Source organism: Strongylocentrotus purpuratus, unplaced genomic scaffold, assembly GCF_000002235.5.
Source record: "Strongylocentrotus purpuratus isolate Spur 01 unplaced genomic scaffold, Spur_5.0 spur5_scaffold_3, whole genome shotgun sequence".
Taxonomy (NCBI): Eukaryota; Metazoa; Echinodermata; class Echinoidea; order Camarodonta; family Strongylocentrotidae; genus Strongylocentrotus; species Strongylocentrotus purpuratus.
This window is the reverse complement of record NW_022145609.1, coordinates 16,734,953-16,757,041: the sequence shown is the minus strand read 5'-3', so window position 1 is coordinate 16,757,041 and position 22,089 is coordinate 16,734,953. Positions and strand designations below refer to the sequence as shown.

Here is a 22,089-nt window from a genome sequence, read left to right as displayed (position 1 = left end):
AGAAGAAGAAGAAGAAGGAGAAAAATGAGAGGAGAAGAAGGAGAGAAGAAGTAGAAGGAGTGAAGAAGAAGAAAAAAAAGAAGGATGAGGGGGAGGAGGAGGAAAGGAGTACAAGAAGATGAAGAAGAAAAAGAAGAAGATAAAGGAAACAAAGAAGAAGAAGAAGAAGAAGCAGGAGGAGGATGAGGAGGGAAGTAGGAGGAGGAGGAGGAGGTGGAGGAGGAGGAGGAGGAGGAGGAGGAGGAGGAGGAGGAGGAGGAGGAGGAGGAGGAGGAGGAGAAGAAGAAGAAGAAGGATGAGGAGGGAAGGAGAAGAAGAAGAAGGAGAAGAAGAAGAAGAAGAAGAAGAAGAAGAAGAAGATGATGAACAAGAAGGTTATGAAGGAGGAGAAGGAGGAGGAGAAGAATGTATGCCTTGTTGTTTAAATACATCTACAATTAATTTTCACTCACCTTTTAGGACGATATCATTCCTGTTGCCAGGGCAACAACTACATCATCCTCATTACTGAATTACAATTGCCACTGAACACCCTGAACCTACGTGAATCGATGCTCTGATCTGCCAAGTGCATCGCATTTAAAGATCCTATCGCTCCCTCAAAAGATATCTCATTTATATTGAACATTAAAGTTGGCATTTCAGACAGAGATAGGAAAGCTTTGAAAAGATTATTCTATTTGCAAGATTGAGAAAAGTACTCTAGAGAATACACTATGAATATTCATATCTGCATCTTTTTGAAATCCTTAAAGTATCAGTGCAAGCATATAACAACCCATAAATGTGAAATGCACATTTGTCTATTTTCTTACAAAACAAACTATAGCCACAGAAAAAAATGTAACAGATGAAACTTGCCACATCTCTGAGAAGCTGAGAAATGGCATGTGAGTGATAGGATATTTCTGTGAATTATGTAACAATAAATACCTAACAGAGATCCAAAGCCCCCCTTTCTTTTCTTGTTATGTTAAGAAGGTATTTTAAAATATATTCGGGGTAAAAAGGACAGCCCATATTGTAAGGAAGAAATCTTATAGAGCATTCAGTATCGATCATTTCAATTTGAAAATACTGGAAACTCAAAAGTTGAAAACAATTAATGGTCAATCTTTTAAAGTGCGGGTTAAGCGTGGATAGGCTTGAAAAGCCGAGGTACTGGTATACATTTCTAGAAGAGATCTCCGATCAGCCTCCCAGCGGGGGAGGGAAGAGAGAGATAGCGAATGCTTCTGCTAGGAATCTGACTGAGCGACTGACGACACTGTCAAATGATTCTTCCCACGTTCAGAGTTATCTTAATTAAGTAAGGCAATACCATCGCAATGCAGGCAGCTGCGCTGGAGATTCTCTCATCTATCTCTCTCATTCAAGCACGTTTGTGCCCTCCCCCAAATGAGCTGTTGATTTGTGCACTACAGCAGTTGGTCTACTTGTGACAGGTATCGGCATTTGGTATTTAACAGATGATGCAAAACAAATACTGCAAAATAAAGTGTGATTGTTTTTCAAGCAGTGAAGAGTGAATTCTTTTTGTCTTTTTGTTTTTGTTGCATCTCTACTCACTATGAACATGACTGACAAAGAAAGCGGACAAAATATACAGTTCCTCAAGTAGACAAAGGAACATCCCTTCACTGCTATTATGTAAAAAGGTGAATATGCATGTGACACCTGTTCTACACATTTTTACATAATAGCAGTGAAGGGATGTTCCTTTGTCTACCTGAGGAACTGTATATTTTGTCCGCTTTCTTTGTCAGTAATGTTCATAGTGACTAGAATTTGAAAGAATACTGATGAAGAGTGGAATCTATTCAGTGTTTGAATAGAATTGTTATTCACAATTTAGTCATGCTAAAACGGGTATTCAAACAGAAATTTCGTAAAACCGCAGTAATCTTGAATTATTCCTCAAAATTCTGGAATGAAATGAAGATAAATATTTCATTCAAGCCTGGGAAAGACAAACTTCAAAACTTGAAAGAAATACCCTAAAATATCAGATACCGGTACTACATTTATATTCCAAATTCACATTATGGAAAAATATTGTGAATGTATTATATACTTCTTATGAAAATATCTAAAAATGGACAGGATTCAAAGAAACAGGCCCTAATTTATGATTCTTTTTTAAATAAATAATGATCTTATTAACAAAACAACAGATGATTAAACCATCAAAATGAGAGGGAAAAAAAGAAGAAAATCATTCAAGTCTTAATAAACTCATCCCTTTTAACAAACCCTACAAGCTCTTTTAGATCTAAAATCAAAGCAGAAGAAGAGCACTTTAGAATGTCGATGGATCACCTTTCCCATCCCATCTGACAATTGTAGAGCTGTGGGTGGAATATTTTCTGGTGGGTTAAGGGTTAATCATTCCATACCAACCCCCTTTTTTTGGAGTAAGCGATCCATGTCATGAGCAATCACGGCCCTAACCTCGGACTGGACACATTAGTAACCGAACGTTTGTCAGCGGCGCGGACAGAGGCGAACTTGGCCGAAATTCCAATCATTCTACCAATGGCTATTTATACATTTTTTGCATGCATGCTTGCAGGCGGGAGCTAGCAGCAAGCTATAATGACCCTGATGAGTTTTGATAGCTTCCTTAAGCCCAAATCTATCAGCTATGATTTCTATCTACCTTGGGTGAAAGCAAACCATTAGTAAGTTTGTTTTGTTTATTTAATCAACTTGGTTGAAAGATTTAAGTAAATCAGGAATAAAATAATAACCTATTGCCATAATCATGATTCATACACATCACTCTGTGTTGTTCATTCATTCTATGGTTTCATTCTCTTAATCATGTTCTCCCTTCATCCTTTCTTCATTCCCTCCCTCTCTCTTCCCTTCCTTGTCTCCCATCTCCTAATTCCCCTTTTTTCAATGGTACCCTTAATTCTATGTATATTTCAAGTTTTCAGATTGTAAAGGAATCGTATGTCTATATGCTTCTAATTGAAATGAATTATTAAACTTAAACTTGACTTTTTTGTGACAAGCTTTAATTTTCCTTTTTCTCTCAATTCATTCTTTGTAAAGTAACTCTTCTTCCAACTATCTTGTTTTACAAGGCAAAATATGATTCAGCTTCAAAGTAGAAATATACCATTCTTGTCCCCTCATGACCCATGTTTTCAAAATCAATAATCAACTCCTATTAAAGCATTTCAGCACAATAATACACCGGCCTATACTTAGCAATGCATCCCTATACCTCATCTTGTTCAAGAAATGACCTTCCAATAATCCCATTTACTCCTACAACTCAACAATTTCCCCCAAATCTTATGTCAGCAAGCTTAAGGAAAAAAAATGCCCTAGAATTAAAATCGATCCGCCCAACACCAAGCCAAGGCCAGTTACCACAAATACTGGTTAATCATTTCACAAAATCAAGGGCACACCGGCCTCAAAATGAGATATTCCATCACCCAGCCTAATTTCATCAGTCTGCGCCAGAAGGGAGTTAACTCAAATCGTTTATCTAAGGGCTAATGCCCTTCTGGCGCTCCATCAGCAGACGATTTTCCTACCGATACTTTCTGGAAGACCACTGCTACTTGAGTAACCCCTGGTTCTTCAGCTTAATATCATTGCCATTGATTCGGAGCCATTCATCCAGCACAGCCGACTGACGCTCATCGATTACAATTTTCCCTTTGCTCTTTTTTTTCTTTCTGTCTCCGGACTCGCTCGTTTTCTTTTCATTTCTAATCTCTACATGAAAGGACTGGGTGATTTACTTTGTTTAGAATCCAAACATTCTTCATTTTTCTTCTCATTATGTATGAAATGATTTTCAGCTCAAACCGGTTTACATACAATGAACTTGTTTGTACAGTTAGATTAACCTTCATGTGCATATTAAGAATACCGGAATTTACCAACAAGATGAATACTACGACTAGTAATAGTTCACATCTAAATCTACATGTACTACTGCTGATAAACTACGATCAGTTAGATTTACCTTCATGTACATATATTATCAAAGTCAAAATGTACTAATAAGATGAATACTACCGCTAGTGATGTTTCTCACCTACATCTACTACTGCTGATAAACAACAATAACAATCTACATGGCCACATTTCACAAAAGTTGTCATCAGTGACAAATGGCAGTTTTTGTTATAAGCTAGTGAAATCCTTGCTTCTGATTGGTTATCAGCAGATTTGTCACTGATTTTTGTCATTTGTCATTGAAAAAAAGGTTTGTTAAACAGGCCCCAGATGTACACAGCACAGTGCAAATCAGGGTAAGATATGAAACAAGTCACATATCAATATTAAATCAGAGGGTGTGGTCAAACATGCCCCTCCCCCTTTATGAAATACCCAAGAACTAGTCTCTCCAAACAGTCTCAGAATTATATTCATCTCATTGCCAATAACATTGCGCTGCCATTAATGATGATATTGTTAATATTGATTGGGCAAGTACATTGAATATGGTAACACATTTCCACTTTATGTATGTTTTCTAGTCATCAAAACAATAATCGAATGCTGGGAGCTTAGAGTGTAAACTCATAACGTTTGCTTTTCTTGGAATTAATATATTTACTTGTCTCCCCTCTCCCTCCCCAACCCCCCCCCCCCCCCCACCTCTCCCCCTCACCCCCTTGCCCCACTAGGGCAAGTGTTTATGTATGATCGTGCATGGAACAGAGCAGCACATTACAGAAATCATGTGCAGTCTGAGCTGCAAGACTAACCAGGATGGCAATGGACTCTGCATTTGTTTGTGTACAAACAGCCATGCTTATTTGACAAGGGCTCTATAGCTTGGGATATGAAAATAAATGTCCCTCGAAACACAGACAGCTTATCTTCGTAGAACAAGTCAGGCTTTCTCTTATTAGGAAAGAATGACCTTAAAACGTAACCCAGACAGATACCATGTATATCCCCATGTGTGTGTGTTTCAATCTCCTGGCTTGTTTACTTTGTATATAAACATGTTAGCCATACAGATACTGAAGGCAAAGTGATAGTGTTTCATACAGGACTGTTGTTGTTGTCAAATCTACACTGTTTTTAATTACTCCCAGATTCCCTAAACGTGCATGTGTATGAATTCTTTCTTAGAATAATCTACTGTATCAAAAAATGAAGTTATAAAGCACAGAGTAATCTTTATAGGCTCTTGTTGATAAAAGACTGATTATGATTACCAATATAACTTGTGTAATAAATCTTGTCATACCGGTAGGCATTTATCAGCATATAGGATTGTATACATATTGCTTTAAAACAAGTAATAATAATTCTTTTAGTGTTACTAGTTCTACAATAAAATTTGCTAGCTCTGGAATATTTTTCATTGTTTCATTTAACTTACAGGAAACTAATCAAGAACCTTGGGTTTGGAAGCAAAATTTAATCCTCATTTCTATTCACTACTTACATGAGCCAACACAATTGTAAATGAATGGGACAATGTGTGAATAAGTGTCAAACTTCACACAATCTGACGTTCATAACAAGCTTTTCACTGCTAATTCCTCGTGATTCAACGCTCTGATTACCGACATGAAAACACAAATACAATTCCAATTTGTACCCATCCATCACTCCTAATACGATTAAACATGATTAAAAAAATTGTGTCAAATTTTTCACTATTCTAATTCATATTCTGTGGTTTTACATCTGTGCCAATTCGATGTCCTTGATTACAACTACCCAAAACAATTAATTAAAATGCTGCATTTTGAATCAATTTGACAGTAAGCTCGTAACAATCAATCACAAGGATTAGGCTGCTTCTCAAAACTAGACTAGAGTAATTACAATATTTAACACATACGTATTACATATACATATTCAAAGTAATATTCTGAACTCTTTCATCTGTGCCAATCCGCTGTCCTCATTCCCAAATATCTAAACCTTTAATAATTAAAATGCTTTATTTTGAATAAATTTGACGGTATAATCAATCACAAGGATTAGGCTGGCTTCTCAAAACTGGACTAGAGTAATTACAATATTTCACACATACATGTTACACATACATATTCTGAACTCTTTCATCTGTGCCAATTTGCTGTCCTCATTCCCAAATATCCAAACCTTTAATAATTAAAATGAAATATTTTGAATAAATTTGACAGTAAGTTTGTAGCAAGCAATCAATAACATGGATCAGGAAAAGGCTTCTCAAAACTCGACCAGAATAATTACAATATTTCACATAAACATCAGAAATTCCATTTTGTATCCCGAAAAAGGGACCTGCATGTGGCGCAGTTAGATGGTAATTGATAATGCCTGTATAAGAAACCTCCTATGTGGGCCAATATTCAATTTACATGTAAATCCTAAACCCAAGCCAAGGATGAGAGACTAACATCAGGGCTTCTCAACGTTAATTATTGATGGCTGTAAATTGAAAAGAAATAAGCGTATGCACTGTGCAATGCATCATGAAAAAAGGGGGAAAGAGAGTAGGGTCTACCGAAGAACAAATCTAGAAATATCTTGAAGAGAACTAGATGTATACAGAGCGAAAAGCATCATGAAAACTGAAAGGATGGGAAAAGGTGTACTAGAGACTGATGGCCTGTTCAGACTCAAAATTTAAACCAAACATAGAAACGTTGTATAAAGAATCGTCATATAGTGAAAGGGATGTACAAACAGGAGAACAATTTTGTATTAAAAGGTGTATGGGAGACTGATGGCCTGTTTAGACTAAAGAAATTTATACCAAACGTATATAAAGAAACATTGTATAAAGAATTGTCATATAGTGAAGGAGATGTACAGATTGGGTATAGACCTTGCATAAAGAAACGTCATATAAAGAAATTATTTTTAAAGAGGTCATTTGACAGCTATTCATCGGACTGCAATGAGACCCTGGTTCTTTTTCCACTTTTAGTTTTATGATGTTAATTCTAGAACAAGATTAATTTCTTATTGTACAGCTATATGATTTTTGTACAGGCATACAATTAATTGTTGCTTAGGCTGAACCAAACAGGGACTGATTGAAGAATTCTGAAGATAATGCATAATATTAGTAAGGTCACAGAGGCAAAAAGGGGAGCTTTTCTGATATCTTCTTTTATGCAATATCATAAAAGAAACAACTGTAAACTCTACTGAGAGGTCGCTCAAAAAGGTCTGCATATTTTGAGTGGTATCACTGATGTCTGCTTGGATAGGAAATGCCCCACCACCAAAAACTAAACACTAAAATAAAAAACAAAGTTGAACAAATCAAGAAATAAATAAAAACTTCAGATAAAATTAACCCATGAGTTTGTAAGTATACATGGCTCATTTACCTTATAAATATGTTACACCTCATGGCTCATTAACTTTCTATATTTTTGGTACAACTCCTCACTCCAGAGCATAGGGTCAAATCAATCAAAAAGATACTAAAAGCCAGTTTCTTTAGAACTAACCGCACCTGAAATTCCAATCATTCTTTCAAATACTAGCCTGCGTATAACTTTAAAAAAAGAATGAAACTGTCAACTTTATACATAATGATGAATGACCCATAAGCACAACCAAATGTTAAGGTAAACCTATACTATCGAACAACCACATGAAAATGGTTCAGTTTAATCCTAAGAATCAGTGAAAACGAGGTAAGAAATTTAATACTTTTATGAAGGCATTGGGCCTATTTTTCTAATTATTTTGGTTATAATATCATCAATACCAGCATCCCACCACATAACAACAACAAACAAACAAGCACCCGTTCTGCCCAATCTTTTCAAATGAAACACATTGTATTTTAGCATTACAGTGGAGCAGTGATTTCAATAAAAACAGAACTCTTTGATAGCATCCCATTATGGCACGACCCTTAAGGAAACCGGCGCTAGATTGAAGGTGTTGTAAATGTAAATGTCTCCGGCTTGGAAAGAGATTGAAAGAGACTTGCGATCCCACCACTAAAAGGTTGCCTTCACCAGTGGCAATACAGTCTATCCATCACCTAAGAACCCGTTCAGACTTAAGGACATTCACATGAAACACGTTTATAAAAACGTTGTATGGAGAATCATTGTGTAGCAAAAGGGTGTACAAAGTGGATACAACATCATATACAGAAACTAGTTTAAAAGAGGGCAATTGATATGACAGCTAGGCAGATATGTTGAGAGCTTGAGATAAGCCCCTCCCAGTTAATTAATACAACGTTTTTATAATACAACACCCAGACAAGAACAGCACTCTGACACTTGATTGAATTTTCATTCAAAACAATGCCCGAACATGTGTTTTGTTATACCTTTTCTTATATGTTTTGATGATCAGACTAGCACAAATTCATACTTTTCTACATCTTTTAGCTACTGGTATATGATTTTCGTAAAACTACACAATGAATTTCGGTAGTCCGAATGGGGAGTTGGTCAACACATCACAATGAGAAAACAGAGCTCCTTCGCGGAAACGTAGTATCAGATGTTCATTATTTTGCTTTGCCTCGAGTGGAAAATTATCAGGCCTTTTAAGAAATATTTCGATAATTTTCAAGAAGTATGATTGATGGACGTATATATGTGGTTTTATTCATGCAATATGTTAATTTTAGTATTTGTCTTACTATTTTTAGGATGTTTCATATTGTTTTTGCCTTTGCACATCTGTGTAAAAATACACCAGATGATTGATGCAATGGCTGATTGAATGATTTGTTTTAGTTTTATCTAGGATTATTAATAATGTATGCTGTTATCGCAAGATATCAAATGTATTTATGAGTTTACCTGTGTTCTCTTCCTTTGAATAAGTAATTCTACAAAACCATCAGATTCTCATTTTTGTCTCATTGACAAACAACTCCTTGCTTCTTGAATTTTTTCTCCTTATTTTAATATCATTTAACATGTCTTTATTATAATTGATTGCCTATCACTCTTTCATACTCACTGTTTCACTATCTATCCGTCTGTATGTTCCATTGCCCCCCTCATCCTCCCCTCTCTCCCTCCCTCCCTCCCCCTCTCTCTCTCTCTCTCTCTCTCTCTCTCTCTCTTTGTCTCTTTCTCTCTCTCTCTCTCAGTCTCTCTCTCTCTAATCTCCCTACCTATCTTTATCTATCTTTATCTCTATCTATCTTTAACTCTCTAACTATCTATCTATCTATCTATCTATCTATCTATATATCTATCTATCCATCTATCTATCTACCTACCTTCCTACCTACCTATCTATCTATCTTTCTATCTGTAAATCCTCTTTCTCTAACAATCCCTTCCAACTAGATCTATACCTATACCATTCTCTCTAGAGCAACAGTCTGTATAAAACTCATATCAGTGTACATATTGGAATCTAGGCAAATGGACAAATACTGTGTGTAGGATTACCCCACATAGCACAGACAATATCCAATGATTAATCATTACTGTCCCTCCGGTCCTCAGTATACCACTAATCATATCTAAATTAAATTCAGAGTTGTCCTTCCAACTCAGGAAAAACACACAATTCAATGTACGAGGGATGTAAGATGGAATAATATGAATGACTTATGGCAGGAGATAAATGCGTACCTGGTAATCAAGAATGAGCTAGTATAAGGTCAAGTCCAAAGCATTTTGTCCCATACAATACCAACATCATGTTAAATATAAAAAATATTGAATAGTTCTATAAATGTGATAATAGTAATAATAAGAGAAAGAAGAAGAAGAAGAAAAGAAAATGAGGAGGAGAAGTATAAAGAACGAAGAAGAGAAGAATGAAGAAGAATCTAAAGAAGAATAGGAAGAAGTAGAAAAAAAACTAAGAAGAATATAAAGAGGAATGCAGAAGAAAAAGAAGAAGAAGAAGAAGAAACAACAACAACAAAAAGAAGAAGAAGAAGAAATTTGATACAGTGATGTATCCACTCGACCATGTCACCCATAATACAGTGTAGTACTAGAGTTTGGATCAGACCAAAAACATGAAAAATCACCCTTTGAACGTTGATTTTTTTTTAAATAAATGGTTTGCTGTATTCTTAGTAACCAGGGATGCCCGTTGCAATCGATGAAAGGGCCTAATAATCACCCAGAATGAGCAATTTTGTACACAAATTCTTTTGCCTGAAAACTGGCATCCCTGAGTAATGAATGGGTCAGCAATGTCCAAATCCCCTGGCTTTCTCATGGACTATAGCAACATTTTATGAAACTCATTTTAATATACAGAACTTGACTTCCAACAAAACCATTCACCAATTCCTGTATCAGCTTAATTATGCTACTTCCTATTCGACAATCCAGCATCGAGGACAAACTATGTAAAACCTTGCGGCAATTTGTACAGCAAAGCAGTCTACATTAACACAAATCAAAGGATAATGGAAGGATTATTATTTCAATTACTGACCTTGTCTTATATGAATTCACATATTTCTACAGCTAATTGTAAAGATATTTTTGGTACCAAATAGTTGCTCTTTTTTAATCGTGGGAAAAGGAAAACTTGATGATAGGAGGAGGCCAATATGTTCATGTAGATTCATATTTATAATACAATAAAATCTGCCAATGACAAAAAACTTTATTTCAAGGATAAAGCTGTGCCCCAAAAAACAAGACCTAAACATCAAACTATTTCAGGAAAAAATAGTACCCATCAAGAGAAAGTTCTTCTGAATCTAATATCAAGAGATTGACACCAATATGATTTCCATATGCAGGAATCCCTAAATTTTCCCTCCTGGACCCTGCAATTTCACATTCATGAACAGGGGCCAAGGCCAAATACACATGGACCAGAACTTAAATTGGAATCCCTAAACAGGTTAATGTTTATGACATCTGAAAGGTACATTGAAGATATGTTTTCAAGATGTTTGACAAATTGAATGTTACTTACCTTCCATTTGAGCTTCTCTTAGTTTTCTGCCGGTATCTGCGATGAATAATATGTTGATTAGTACTGTGACCAGTAGTACAGCTAGAAGAACCATCTATAAAAGGAAGAAAATAAAAAAATTAGCATATGATTAAGATTGTGCCACTTTTCAGGAATCTGCATAAAATATAGAAATAACACAGAGCGAGTTTATAACATAAATTGAATGCCAGACTTATTTAAACAGAAAAATCATAATTCTTTTCAATCTGCAGATCACTTGTTGATACATACATTTTGTAAATCACCTGCTGTCATATTCTCTATCTGTCTTTCTCCATCTCTCTCTCTCTCTCTATTCCCTCTCCCATACCCACCCCTCCCTTCATCTTTCCTCCCTCCACCCTCCCCATCTGAGGTCCCCCTTCCCTCTCTTAAACCTTACTTCTTTCTCTCTCTCTCTCTCTCATACATCTTGTTACTTTTTATCTCTGACATGCACCCCTTTTTACTGATTCATCAATCAGAATATTCTTGATACAGCACAAAAAATCAGAAATGACTGTAGAACAAAAACTATGCATTTCACTTCATTGAGAACAGAAGAAGCAATTAACTTCCAGTCTAAAAGTACAGCATATATATAATTTCTCCATGCCCCATTGTAGGTCATCATTACATCTCTCTTCACTATCTCATCCCTTTCGCTCTGTTCTACATGCCTGGCTCACTCACTGACGAGACCTCCTTCTTACCTCACTTGGTTTCAACAGAAAACAGGGATTAATGAACACAAGCTAACCAAGCTACTGTAAATGTCATTCAAGGCATTGAATGACATGCTGGCTGAGAGTGTGGGGATGATGGGGTGGGGATGGGGGGGGGGGGGGGGTTAGTTAAGATGATGGTTAGTTCCTGATATTGACAGAGGATGAGGGAGAAAGAGATAAAAAGCTACAGAAGGAGAGAGATGGGGAGAGAGAGTGAGGGGGTAGAGGTGAGGGTGAGACAGGAGGGATTGAGAGGAGAGGAGAAGAGAGGGGGAGAAAGGAGAGAGGGAGATAGGAGAGGGGGAGAGATAGAGGAAGAGAGAGACGGAGAAAGAGAAAGAAAAATACAGACAGACTGTGACCATGGAGAGACAGGATAACATAATCAGAAAAGCTAGGCACAGAAGAAAACCGTCAGACAAAACAGAAGGACAAATCCCATACAAACATGAAAGGTAAATGGCAACAACAGAAAATAGAGAGTGGATAGAAGGAGTTAAAAGATAAAGAGAGACACAGACAAAGAGAGAAATAGAAAACTGCAACAACAAAGAAGAACAAACAAAAAAGGACATTTCAGAGACCAAACTTCGAGGAATTCACTGTTCCAAAATAAACATCTTGCTTGAAATCATCACAATTCATATCCAACTTTGAACGAAAGGGAACAAAAACATAAAAACGGATCCACGCATTCCCTGGAGCTTATTTTAAACCTGAGAGAAGTTCAGAGCAAACAGAACCCTTCATATTGCATCAATAACCAGAGCAATATTGCCAAGTCTTGCATTTCATATATCGTAAATCCACGCCGCAGCGTATTATTTGCCCCTGCATATCCAAACCTTGAATAATTCGCACTCCAAGAAAAACATCTCGAGGCAGCGACACCGAACTTGCCGAGAAATTGAAATCTCGGGCTGCGATAAACCCATATTCATCTAGATTTCTAATAAATGTCATCTTATATCATGATTTATACATGCTTCCAGGCAAAGATTTGCGGTGGATCATCTTAGTGTAACATATTCATGAAATAATAAGCCCATCTTACGATCTGAAAACTATGATAATGCTTGTGGCTTTTAGAACATTTCAAGAATAAGATATACAGGAAAGAAATGGAGATGGAAGAGGGTTGGAAATCAGATAGACAGAGTCAAGGAAGAGAAGAAGAGGGGAGGAGAATATGGCAGAAGTTAGGAAGCAACAACAGGACAGACAGCAAAGTAAGTCACAGCAAAAGAGAGAGATGGAAAACGAATAAGAGAAATAATGAGAGAGACATGTTTACATGAAAGGAGACAGGAACTTTTAAATAACCTTTTATTTAATATTTTTTGTTTTTCTCAAAGTATAATAGATAACTCTACTAGTGGATAATATGCTTTGAACTGTATTAAATCAGAAGATTGAAAATCATTAACAAATGTATTTTCACCTGATTTTTCCATTGTGGGTTAAAGGAGAATGACAAGTTCAACTTTTTTTTTATTTTTTTTTAAAAATATTTTTTCCCCTTCCACAGGGTTCTTTATTTTCAAAACAAATTTCATCATATACAGAACATCCATATATCATATACAAATAATTAAATAAATAATTTCCATACATAATGGCTTGACATAGATAATAATCATCACATAATCATAATAATAATCATAATAAAAGTTCAACTTTTATTACACACACATTCCTTATATCATCTTTCAACACCTAAAATTACTAGTATGGATTGAGAAATAAATATCCACACAAAACATAAATTACACCCTTGTGGATCTATTCCAGTCAACTCCACGTTTCCCGAAACCATCCGAAATGATTCAATTCCCATCTTCTCGTCAAATGCATACCGTTGTGTAATTGACGCGAGTATGGTGTTACAAAATGGGGCATTTTGGTGACAATTTATCACTCGCTACCTTGCAGCTCGGTTTTCAATTTCACACAAGGCTGCTGATGATGGGGGCTCTATGGTAAATAATGGATATGGATTCAGGGCAGGAAGGTGACCTGTTCAGGGTAAACTTGGGACTGCAATGATGGAGGTATACGGTGGACTCCAGATTATCCTGTTCACCTGTACTACAGAACAAACAAATTGAATCCTCGCTTATTTAATTCATCCTAGCCGTATTGGAAGAGGGTTATACTGGTATAGAAAAACATGAATATTCTAAAAACCACTTGAGGATATAAATTGATACTGGAAACGATCCAAGCCCAGAACGGAAATAAATCAAATATGCATTTGGACTCGTATCTTAAGAATAACCACTTTCCTTTTAAAATGTACATATAACCTGCTGGTAGTCACAAAGGCCTTTGCTCATATCATAAGAGCTAACAACTTTCTGGCTCTCAAGCGACAATATAGCTTAACCAATAATCACAATAGATTAAAATATTCTACTTTTCTTTTTATGAAGCACATATCACATTATGTTCAAATCTGTAGGGCCCTTTCAATTTCATTTGACTTCATTTTTTGTGAAATCATAATTGATAGAAATATTCTATTTTTGTTTATTTGATATCTTAATTGATAGAAATAGTCTTATTTTTATTTATATGATACCATAGTTGATATAAATAGTCTATTTTTGTTTTTATGTAGCACATATATCACATCTGAAGGGCCCATTCAATGACATTCAACTTCATTTTGTGTCATATTACATTTAAATTGAATAAGTATACACAATTCACCTTTGAATATACAATGTACAGTCTACAGTCTACTCCATCAATTGTGCCTCATACTTTTTTTTTTACCCCCAAAATATGCCAGGCACGTGCAGTTTCCCATATGAAATCTTAATAGGAAAAACGGCTGTGCTGATTGAACTTGAGCATTTATGAATGGGGGTCTGGTTTGTCTATTACGTGCCTATTAGTCATCTATTGTTAACGAACGAGGCGTTTAATGATGAAACAGTGTGCGATAGGAAGAACAGAATCGCTGTTTTCCTCATCATTTTCCTGACTTCGGAATGCCTTCACATGCACTGATGGCTCGGTAAGTAGGAAAACAGGCATTGGGAAAGGATATCAATTTATAATGGGTAGAGAAATAATCAAGTAATTGCATAAACATAATTGCGTTATTTATACATATGCCAATAATATTACAAATGAATGTTGTGACAGGTATATGAATATATGGTTTTGAGTATTCTATTGGTACCTTGCACATATTAAGTTATCTTACTCTTAAAGACCGTCAATACTACTGGGCCAGAAGGAATTAGACCACACAGCAAGGTCATTTACAGGTGGCTATCTCATTAAACTCAGCTCTCAACTAACATAAGAAAAAGAGGATCATGGGGGACCAACAGGCACCGATTGGGGAAGTTTTCTATATAGAGGGAGCAAGTAGCTACAAGTAGGACAGTGGGGCTTTAAATGGCAAAGGGCTAAATTACTTTTAAAAAAGAGTGGTTAATTTTTTAAAGTATGTTATAATTTATTGTTTTGGTTTAATTATATTTAGCACACCTTAACACCTGTCCAGAGCCAGAAAGGCATTAATTATGTGTTAAAAAATAACGCCCTTCTGGCTTCAAACAGACGATACATTACAATCTTCCAAAATTGTGGTAGTCAATGAAATTACTATACTTCTCACTATCTATAGTATATTTGAAATACATGAATAGAATTTTCACTGGCTAGATTCTATTACTATCAAAAGACCTTGCCTTAAGAGTCTTACAAATCACTTCAACCCTCTCCAAGAGAGGAAACAGAAAAGATGAGTCCTATTTAAACAAACTGTCACGATTCATCCCTGCCCCCTCGCATCCACTGGAAGCACTCCTTGCTATTATTCTAATTGCTGGAGGCTCCGGCAGAGCGCCAAATATCATATCTCTGCCCGTCATCAGAGAAGGGTTTTGTATCAAGGGGGATGTCTCCTGGATTTAGACATTTAAGCGAGGGGACTGATCAAAGCCGATTGCGACAAAACAGATCCAGCGAGGCGTGTCAGCCTGCAGATTGCTCCTACACGCCAGGGGAAAGATTGGAGTGTATTCCACTAATACTGATTACAGTTGCACCCCTATCCCCCTCCCCCATCGTTTCTATCCCCTCCCCTCCGACCCTCCTTTAAATACACACAGTGAAGCTGCAGAATGTTATTCCATTAACATTAGTCGTGGGTGACAAAATTTCAATCTGTTGCTCCCAATCTGATGAGAGACTTAAGTTTTGATTAGCAATGGCTTGGTTTGTTTGACTTCCCTCTTCATTTCCAAAGGTGAAGTATACTTGAGGTAAAGCTTAAATAAGAAATAAAAGAATCATGCAATGTTCTATGAGTATATGCATGGAAAGCTGGAGAAATTCAGAAAAATCTACATGATTCCAGCCCCCCCCCCCCTTGATTTTATTTTTGTACAATGTTCTAAATTTTAGATTGTTAAGATTTCATGGAAGTAACTGTCTATCAAAAGGAAATTCAAATCATGAAAAAAATGTAAAACTTAATTTGTTCATTTTCGATAGGTATGACAGTATACCAAATCCTCTGTGAGGATTTCTTTACCACTCTCTCACCCCCTCCCTTCCTCTCTCCCTTCCTCCATCCATCTCTCCCTCTCCTCACTCACTTTTACATGTGCATTGCACTTGTGAAACAGTGCCACAAAGTCTGGTCAACACTGAAATGGTTTCCTAAGGTTTCATTTGAGCCCTCTATGGGGTAACAATGTCTTTATTCCCTGTAACAGTAACTGTCTAAAATACGTGACATTGGACATCAATCCAATAACAAAAAATAGAGACATATCAAACTACCCAAAGGATTTAGATTTTAGAACCCTTGTACAAACTAGGGCTTCAAGCCCACAATCCAAATTACGGATAATCTTCAATTTCTCACATTTTTAATCCTAAAAGAGATGTGTTACTTTTAACTCCAACATGTACTTGTACTTAAAATATTTCTCTAAAATCTAATGCGATTACCTTCAAATGATTCTTTTCAAACCCTATTCTCTATCTCTTTTCAATATTTTAGAGGACAAAACACTTATTATCATCTTCTACACCGTAGGTCATATTCTGCTCACCTAAATGGGCTAGGTAAAGGACCATGCAAGGTTGTGAAGCTATATAAAAACATGTGAAACAGATTAGATCAGGCACCTAGATAAACCTTTATCTTAATTGATTGGGCAATTATCGGCCTAGTAAGGATTTACTTCAATCACTTAGGATTGGCAAAGCCACTCAAGTAGAATGAGGTCTATTAATAGCCTTCAATGTTTTGAGGTACATGTATAGCTCAACATTCTTTTCTTATGATACCAGTGGGAGGGAGGAAGAAGGTGAGACCAATTAAGCTTGGGTGAGCTCAAAAGTTAAAGAGAGCACTGCAAAAGATGTAGAAATATGGAAGTTACTCCTTAAACATTTCACTGTTTTATTAGTACTGCAAGTTATAATATTCATGTGAATGCATTGTGAGGGGGGGGGGGAGAGAGAACTTCATTGGTATATTCATGTATCATCAGAAGGGCTAGTCTTGAGCTCCGGTATATTTACCAGAACTCAGAAATCTGTAACCTTGTGCAAATGATAAAAGTAATGCCCCTCTAAGGCTCTAGCTCTCAAGTGACAATAGTTATCTAATCTTGTGGAATCACAAGTGAGTTCCAAGAATCGGATCAAATGCATTGATTCATCACTGTATCTTGCCCAACACTATCCTGACTTTGAGGATAGTATCCTCGAAGTGAGAGGTTTAAAGCATGGTTCCATATACGCCTAATTCGCGGTTCAAATCATTCAAAATACATGCAAATCATTTTAATTTTTAATTTTGATACAAATTTGCAAAGTCACTGATTTTGATTCATTATCTAAATCAAAGTGTAATCAGAGATTTGTAATTCAATGAGTTCATATCCACTGCTGATGAAAAATCACAAATTTAGGTGTTTTTTCAATACCATATACGCTCTCTCAATAACTCATATTTCCTTTTTCCATTTGTAATTGTCTCCCAGACACTTTAAAACAAATTGGATTTCATTGGCATAGAAAAGGCTGGCGACACCCTGCTTGTATGATATTAGGCGAACAGAAGAACATTTAGATTGAGCATATCCAGGCAAGCCATGGGCAAGCCAGGGGTAGGTAGAACTGACGCCGAACGTTCCCTAATACCTCACATGCCTGACCTTTCAAATATCTCACCTCAATTTTGGAACATATTGGCATGACAAACTATATTTATCAATTTCTCCTCTCTCTGTCAACTCTTTCTCTGCTTCTCCCATATCACATCTATCTTGCATTATCTCTCCCTCTTTTTCCTTATGCATCTACTTGGTACAAGGTCACTATCTCTTTTTCTCTCTCTCACACTCTCTCTCTTTCTCTCTCTCTCTCTCACTCTCCCACCCCTCCCTCGCTCTCTCTCTCTTTCTATTCTATCATTGTATTTTTCTCAAATAGTTCTTTTAACCCCAATCTCATCTCTTTCAGTTTGATTGGAAAACATACTTTCTATCCAATACTTTTCCCCTTTATCAAATCAATTTAGAATATATTGATCAATAAACAGTGGTCAATATATAATTGATAACATGTTCCATCTCTGAGAGTTTTTTCCCTTCAATAAAACATTGCACTTTTGTTTTCTCCTAGGTCAACAAACCTCTGATTTTATGCAATTTTTTTAAATACATTTTTTATACAACTAGACACACTTTTCCCCATACCAAGGAATTATTGGGCATGCCAAAACTATAGGTACCCTAATTGTGAAGTGAAAGTAGTACTTTTATCCCTCATAAATCATGGAAAGACAAAAAGATTAGCCAACATGCTGACGGTACAACCGACTGTTATTTACTTCTTGGAGCCACAAGGATGTTAACTCTGTGTGTGAAGGTATATGAGTTAACACTTTGCGACTGCAAACAGACTGTATGTCTGTAAATGGTAACAAGGGCATTATGTCTGCATAAATTAAAACAGAGAAATGCCCCTCTGTCTCTGAAGAGAGTAGAGACAGTATGTAAATTGTATAAAGCACATAGAGAAATATATATGGGATTTACCTTCTGTTTAGAGCCAGAAGGGCATTAAATTATATACTAGTTTGCATAGAGTTAACGTCCTTCTGATGGTGAGTAGAGTGTGCCACATACATAAAGAAAGGGACAACTTGAGAAGTAGAATTTCATTTGACTTTGCATAATGTAGTTAACACCCTTCTGGCTTTCAACATACTAAAATATAATGTCACCCTTAAATAGAGACACCACAGACAATCAACGGTGCATACCACGACTTACGCACCTCCCAACATAATTTGACCTTTTAGGCGCGTATCTCCCGCTAATTTGTCATTTCCGAGCCTCCCACCCGCCGAAAGGTGAAAACGGCAGGTGCATGATACCATTCAATTAATTGTTGTGTAATTGGGATTCCATTACACTAGCAAAGCAGTTGATATACTTTCATTCTGCTCTACCCCTTAGGCACAGCCCTTCCTCAACCCCCCCCCCATTCAGACTACCTAAATTGTTATTGTTGTATAGCTATACGAAAAGTAATAAATTTCTTTCTAGTCCGAATGTTGTGTAAAAGATTATCATATATCGAAACGCAAGTTGGAACATCATTTTAAAAAGTTTATATTTGAGTTGTAGTGGACGATATGATGTTTTTTGTCATTTCACATTCCTGTACATGATTGTAATCAGCCAGTTGGCTTATATGTTATTTTTGAGTACCCAATAAAAAAATAAAAAATTTTAAAAAAAATAATAAAAATAAAAGTTGGAACATCATTTTGAAAGAAAACTTGATAAAAATCAGGGTGCTGTTCTCATCTGAACGTCTTATCAACTCTGTTCCGAGCCACAAGGTCCTTGACTCATACACTTTTACTCAGACTTAACAACGTTCTGACTTTCTACAAAAGATGTGCAAACTGTATTTCTGGGCGGGGCTTATCTGACCTCTTCAAAACTAGTTTCTTTTTTACAATATTTCTTTATACAATGTTATTGCTCAGTGTGCAAGTCCCTTCCACTATATGATGATTGAAATGGTTCTTAACTACGTTTTCTATGCAAGTCTGAATAGAACATTAGGTGGATGGATGGAAAGAGAGAGAGATGGATGGAGGAGGTCTGGCTGGCTAGGGCTGTCAAGTTGATCTTTACACATTTCAAGGTGATCCCAACCAGTTAGCCAACAGAAGAGAGATATCCAGGGGAGAAGAAAGTCATTCAAGTCCTTCTTGAAAGGTACGGTACATGCAGTATGGCTTTTGCAGAGTTCATGTTCAGTTCATATTAGGCCAAGACTGTGCATTTTCCTATTTTTGCTTTGGTATTAAAATAACCTATGATTTATAAATATAATGAAGTATGAATTTATTTATTAGTATAGAATATTGAATATTTTTCATGAAATATACAGGTCTCAATATTGTGGAAGCTTCAGAATCAAGATCATTCGGTTACACACGTGAAATGTTGGACAACTAATGAGCCAAAAGAGAAGATTCAGTCATTTGACTCAGTATTGTACCTCCCAAAATGGTTTTTATTTGAATTGTTAGTTTGGAGCAATCAAAATATTTCAGTTTGCATTGGGCCCTAAAAAACAAAAGTTATTCCATAATATCCTGTATCACACAGCAACAAGAGCATAGTTGATAAAGTAATTGTTTAGAAACTTCTTTCCCTCATCCTTTACAGACTACCGGTACCTCCTAATAAAGTATAAAAAACATTATTAATGATATCATGATTTCTAAGTCCTATGGAACCTCTATCGAGCTCACTGACCATCTTATGATGTTGCCAATTGTGTGATTCTTTCCAATGTTTACAGACCACTATGTGAGTTCTGGACTCCGTCACATGAGTCATGTCCAATGAGATAAATGAATGGACTATCCAGACGAGAAGAATTGTCAGGAGAGACGGCAACCAGGTTCAAGATACTCTGCGCCTCTCTTAAGCTCGATCCCAGCTCAAATTGATCCAATTCAATAACCTGACACTTCGGATTTGCTTTGTAAATGTCGGGCTTCCCAAGAGGGGTTGAAGGACAGAGGAAGAGAAGGAGAGCAAGAGAGAGAGAGAGAGGGGAGTGGTAGAGAGAAAGACAGAGGGATGAAACTAGGGAGAAAGAGATATAGTTTGCCAGGATTATGCAATATTAGAGAGGCAGAGAGAGTGAGACTGAGAAAGTTAGACAAAATACAGAGAAACGGGGGAAGAAGAAGAGAAAGAAACCAACTAAGAAGCAGAGAGGCGAGAGAAATGAAGAATGAGAAAGGAAAAACACATAAGAAGGAAGGATAATAGAGAGAGTGAGGGACCAAATGTGACATATTAGGATAAGGAAAATAGAGAGTGATAGAGAAAGTGGAAAGGGTGTTTGACTTCTAGCCGAATTAGAGAGACTAATTAGAAGAGCCGCAAACCCTCCAGTCACGAGCGAAATTCCGAAACAGAGCCGAAGTCGTTGATGAGAAAAACAGCCAAAGCATGACAAAAGGAAGATGTCAGAAATACCTGCCGATACTAAGTTAATAACGTTTGCCCCGCCCTCCTTCTTAGTGGAGACAAATAGATGGTGAAAGAAACCTGACTCAATGAATTTTATAAGCAAAGAGAGTATGAGAGACCTCAACATGAAAAATCACTGAATCACCAGTTTAAAGTGGTAGAAATAGGTCAATGATCACAATTTGATGAAGAATAGATCTACAAGTACATGTAGAAGCAAAAAATTTAGTTGAATTAATGGATAGGAATCACAGAAGAAGAAAAAAGAGTCATGTACAGCATGAAACAGAGAGGTTGAGTCAGAACGGGAAAGCAAGGCAGAGCATTAGAAACAATATTGCAAAGGAAACGTCCACGACCCCCCCCGAAAAAATAAAGTTAATACATTCCATGACAAATGAAATGTGGATGCACAAACCAGGGTAGGATTCAGAACTTCTCCTGCTGCAATTAAGGCAATAACTTTGTCAATAAGCTTGTCTCGCCTTCGATTTATTGGCCTGACAAACTTGGCGGCAGATGTTTACTTCCCTGTTGAAGATCACCTCAGCCAGCTAGCCTGCTGTTTAGTGCCCTTTTAGTCGGCTCTCTGTACCAATCAGTTCCTAAATTTTCCTAAATCTCTAATGCTCTAGAATCTATCTGAGGTGAAGTGAGTATTGACAAAGAAGTCATACTGCGCCTGGTGTAACACTCCAAATTTTGACACAGAATCTATTCCAAAATGACAAAAATTAATATGAAAGCTAGAATTCCAGAATTTTTTCCTTCTTCTCGGTAGCTCTCTAATTTAAGGACTTAAAACTAAATTATGACCATCTCTACTCCATCCTGATTTGTTGTATAATTTCAAATACCTTTATTCATTTTCAGATGAAAAAGTTAATATTTGCTCACATGTTGTATACAGGTTTCAATTT

General features: G+C 36.5%; 1 protein-coding gene across 1 annotated transcript in view; it reads right to left on the bottom strand.

Moving 5' to 3' along the window:
* Positions 1 to 10,977, bottom strand: part of LOC763491 (protein O-linked-mannose beta-1,2-N-acetylglucosaminyltransferase 1) — a 48,431-nt gene extending 37,454 nt beyond the window's left edge. The window contains exon 1 of the mRNA XM_030995669.1: positions 10,870 to 10,977. Coding sequence (XP_030851529.1) covers positions 10,870 to 10,963 — 94 coding nt within the window. The 5' untranslated portion in view covers positions 10,964 to 10,977. The remainder of the gene's footprint in view (positions 1 to 10,869) is intronic.
* Positions 10,978 to 22,089: the final 11,112 nt, after the last annotated feature.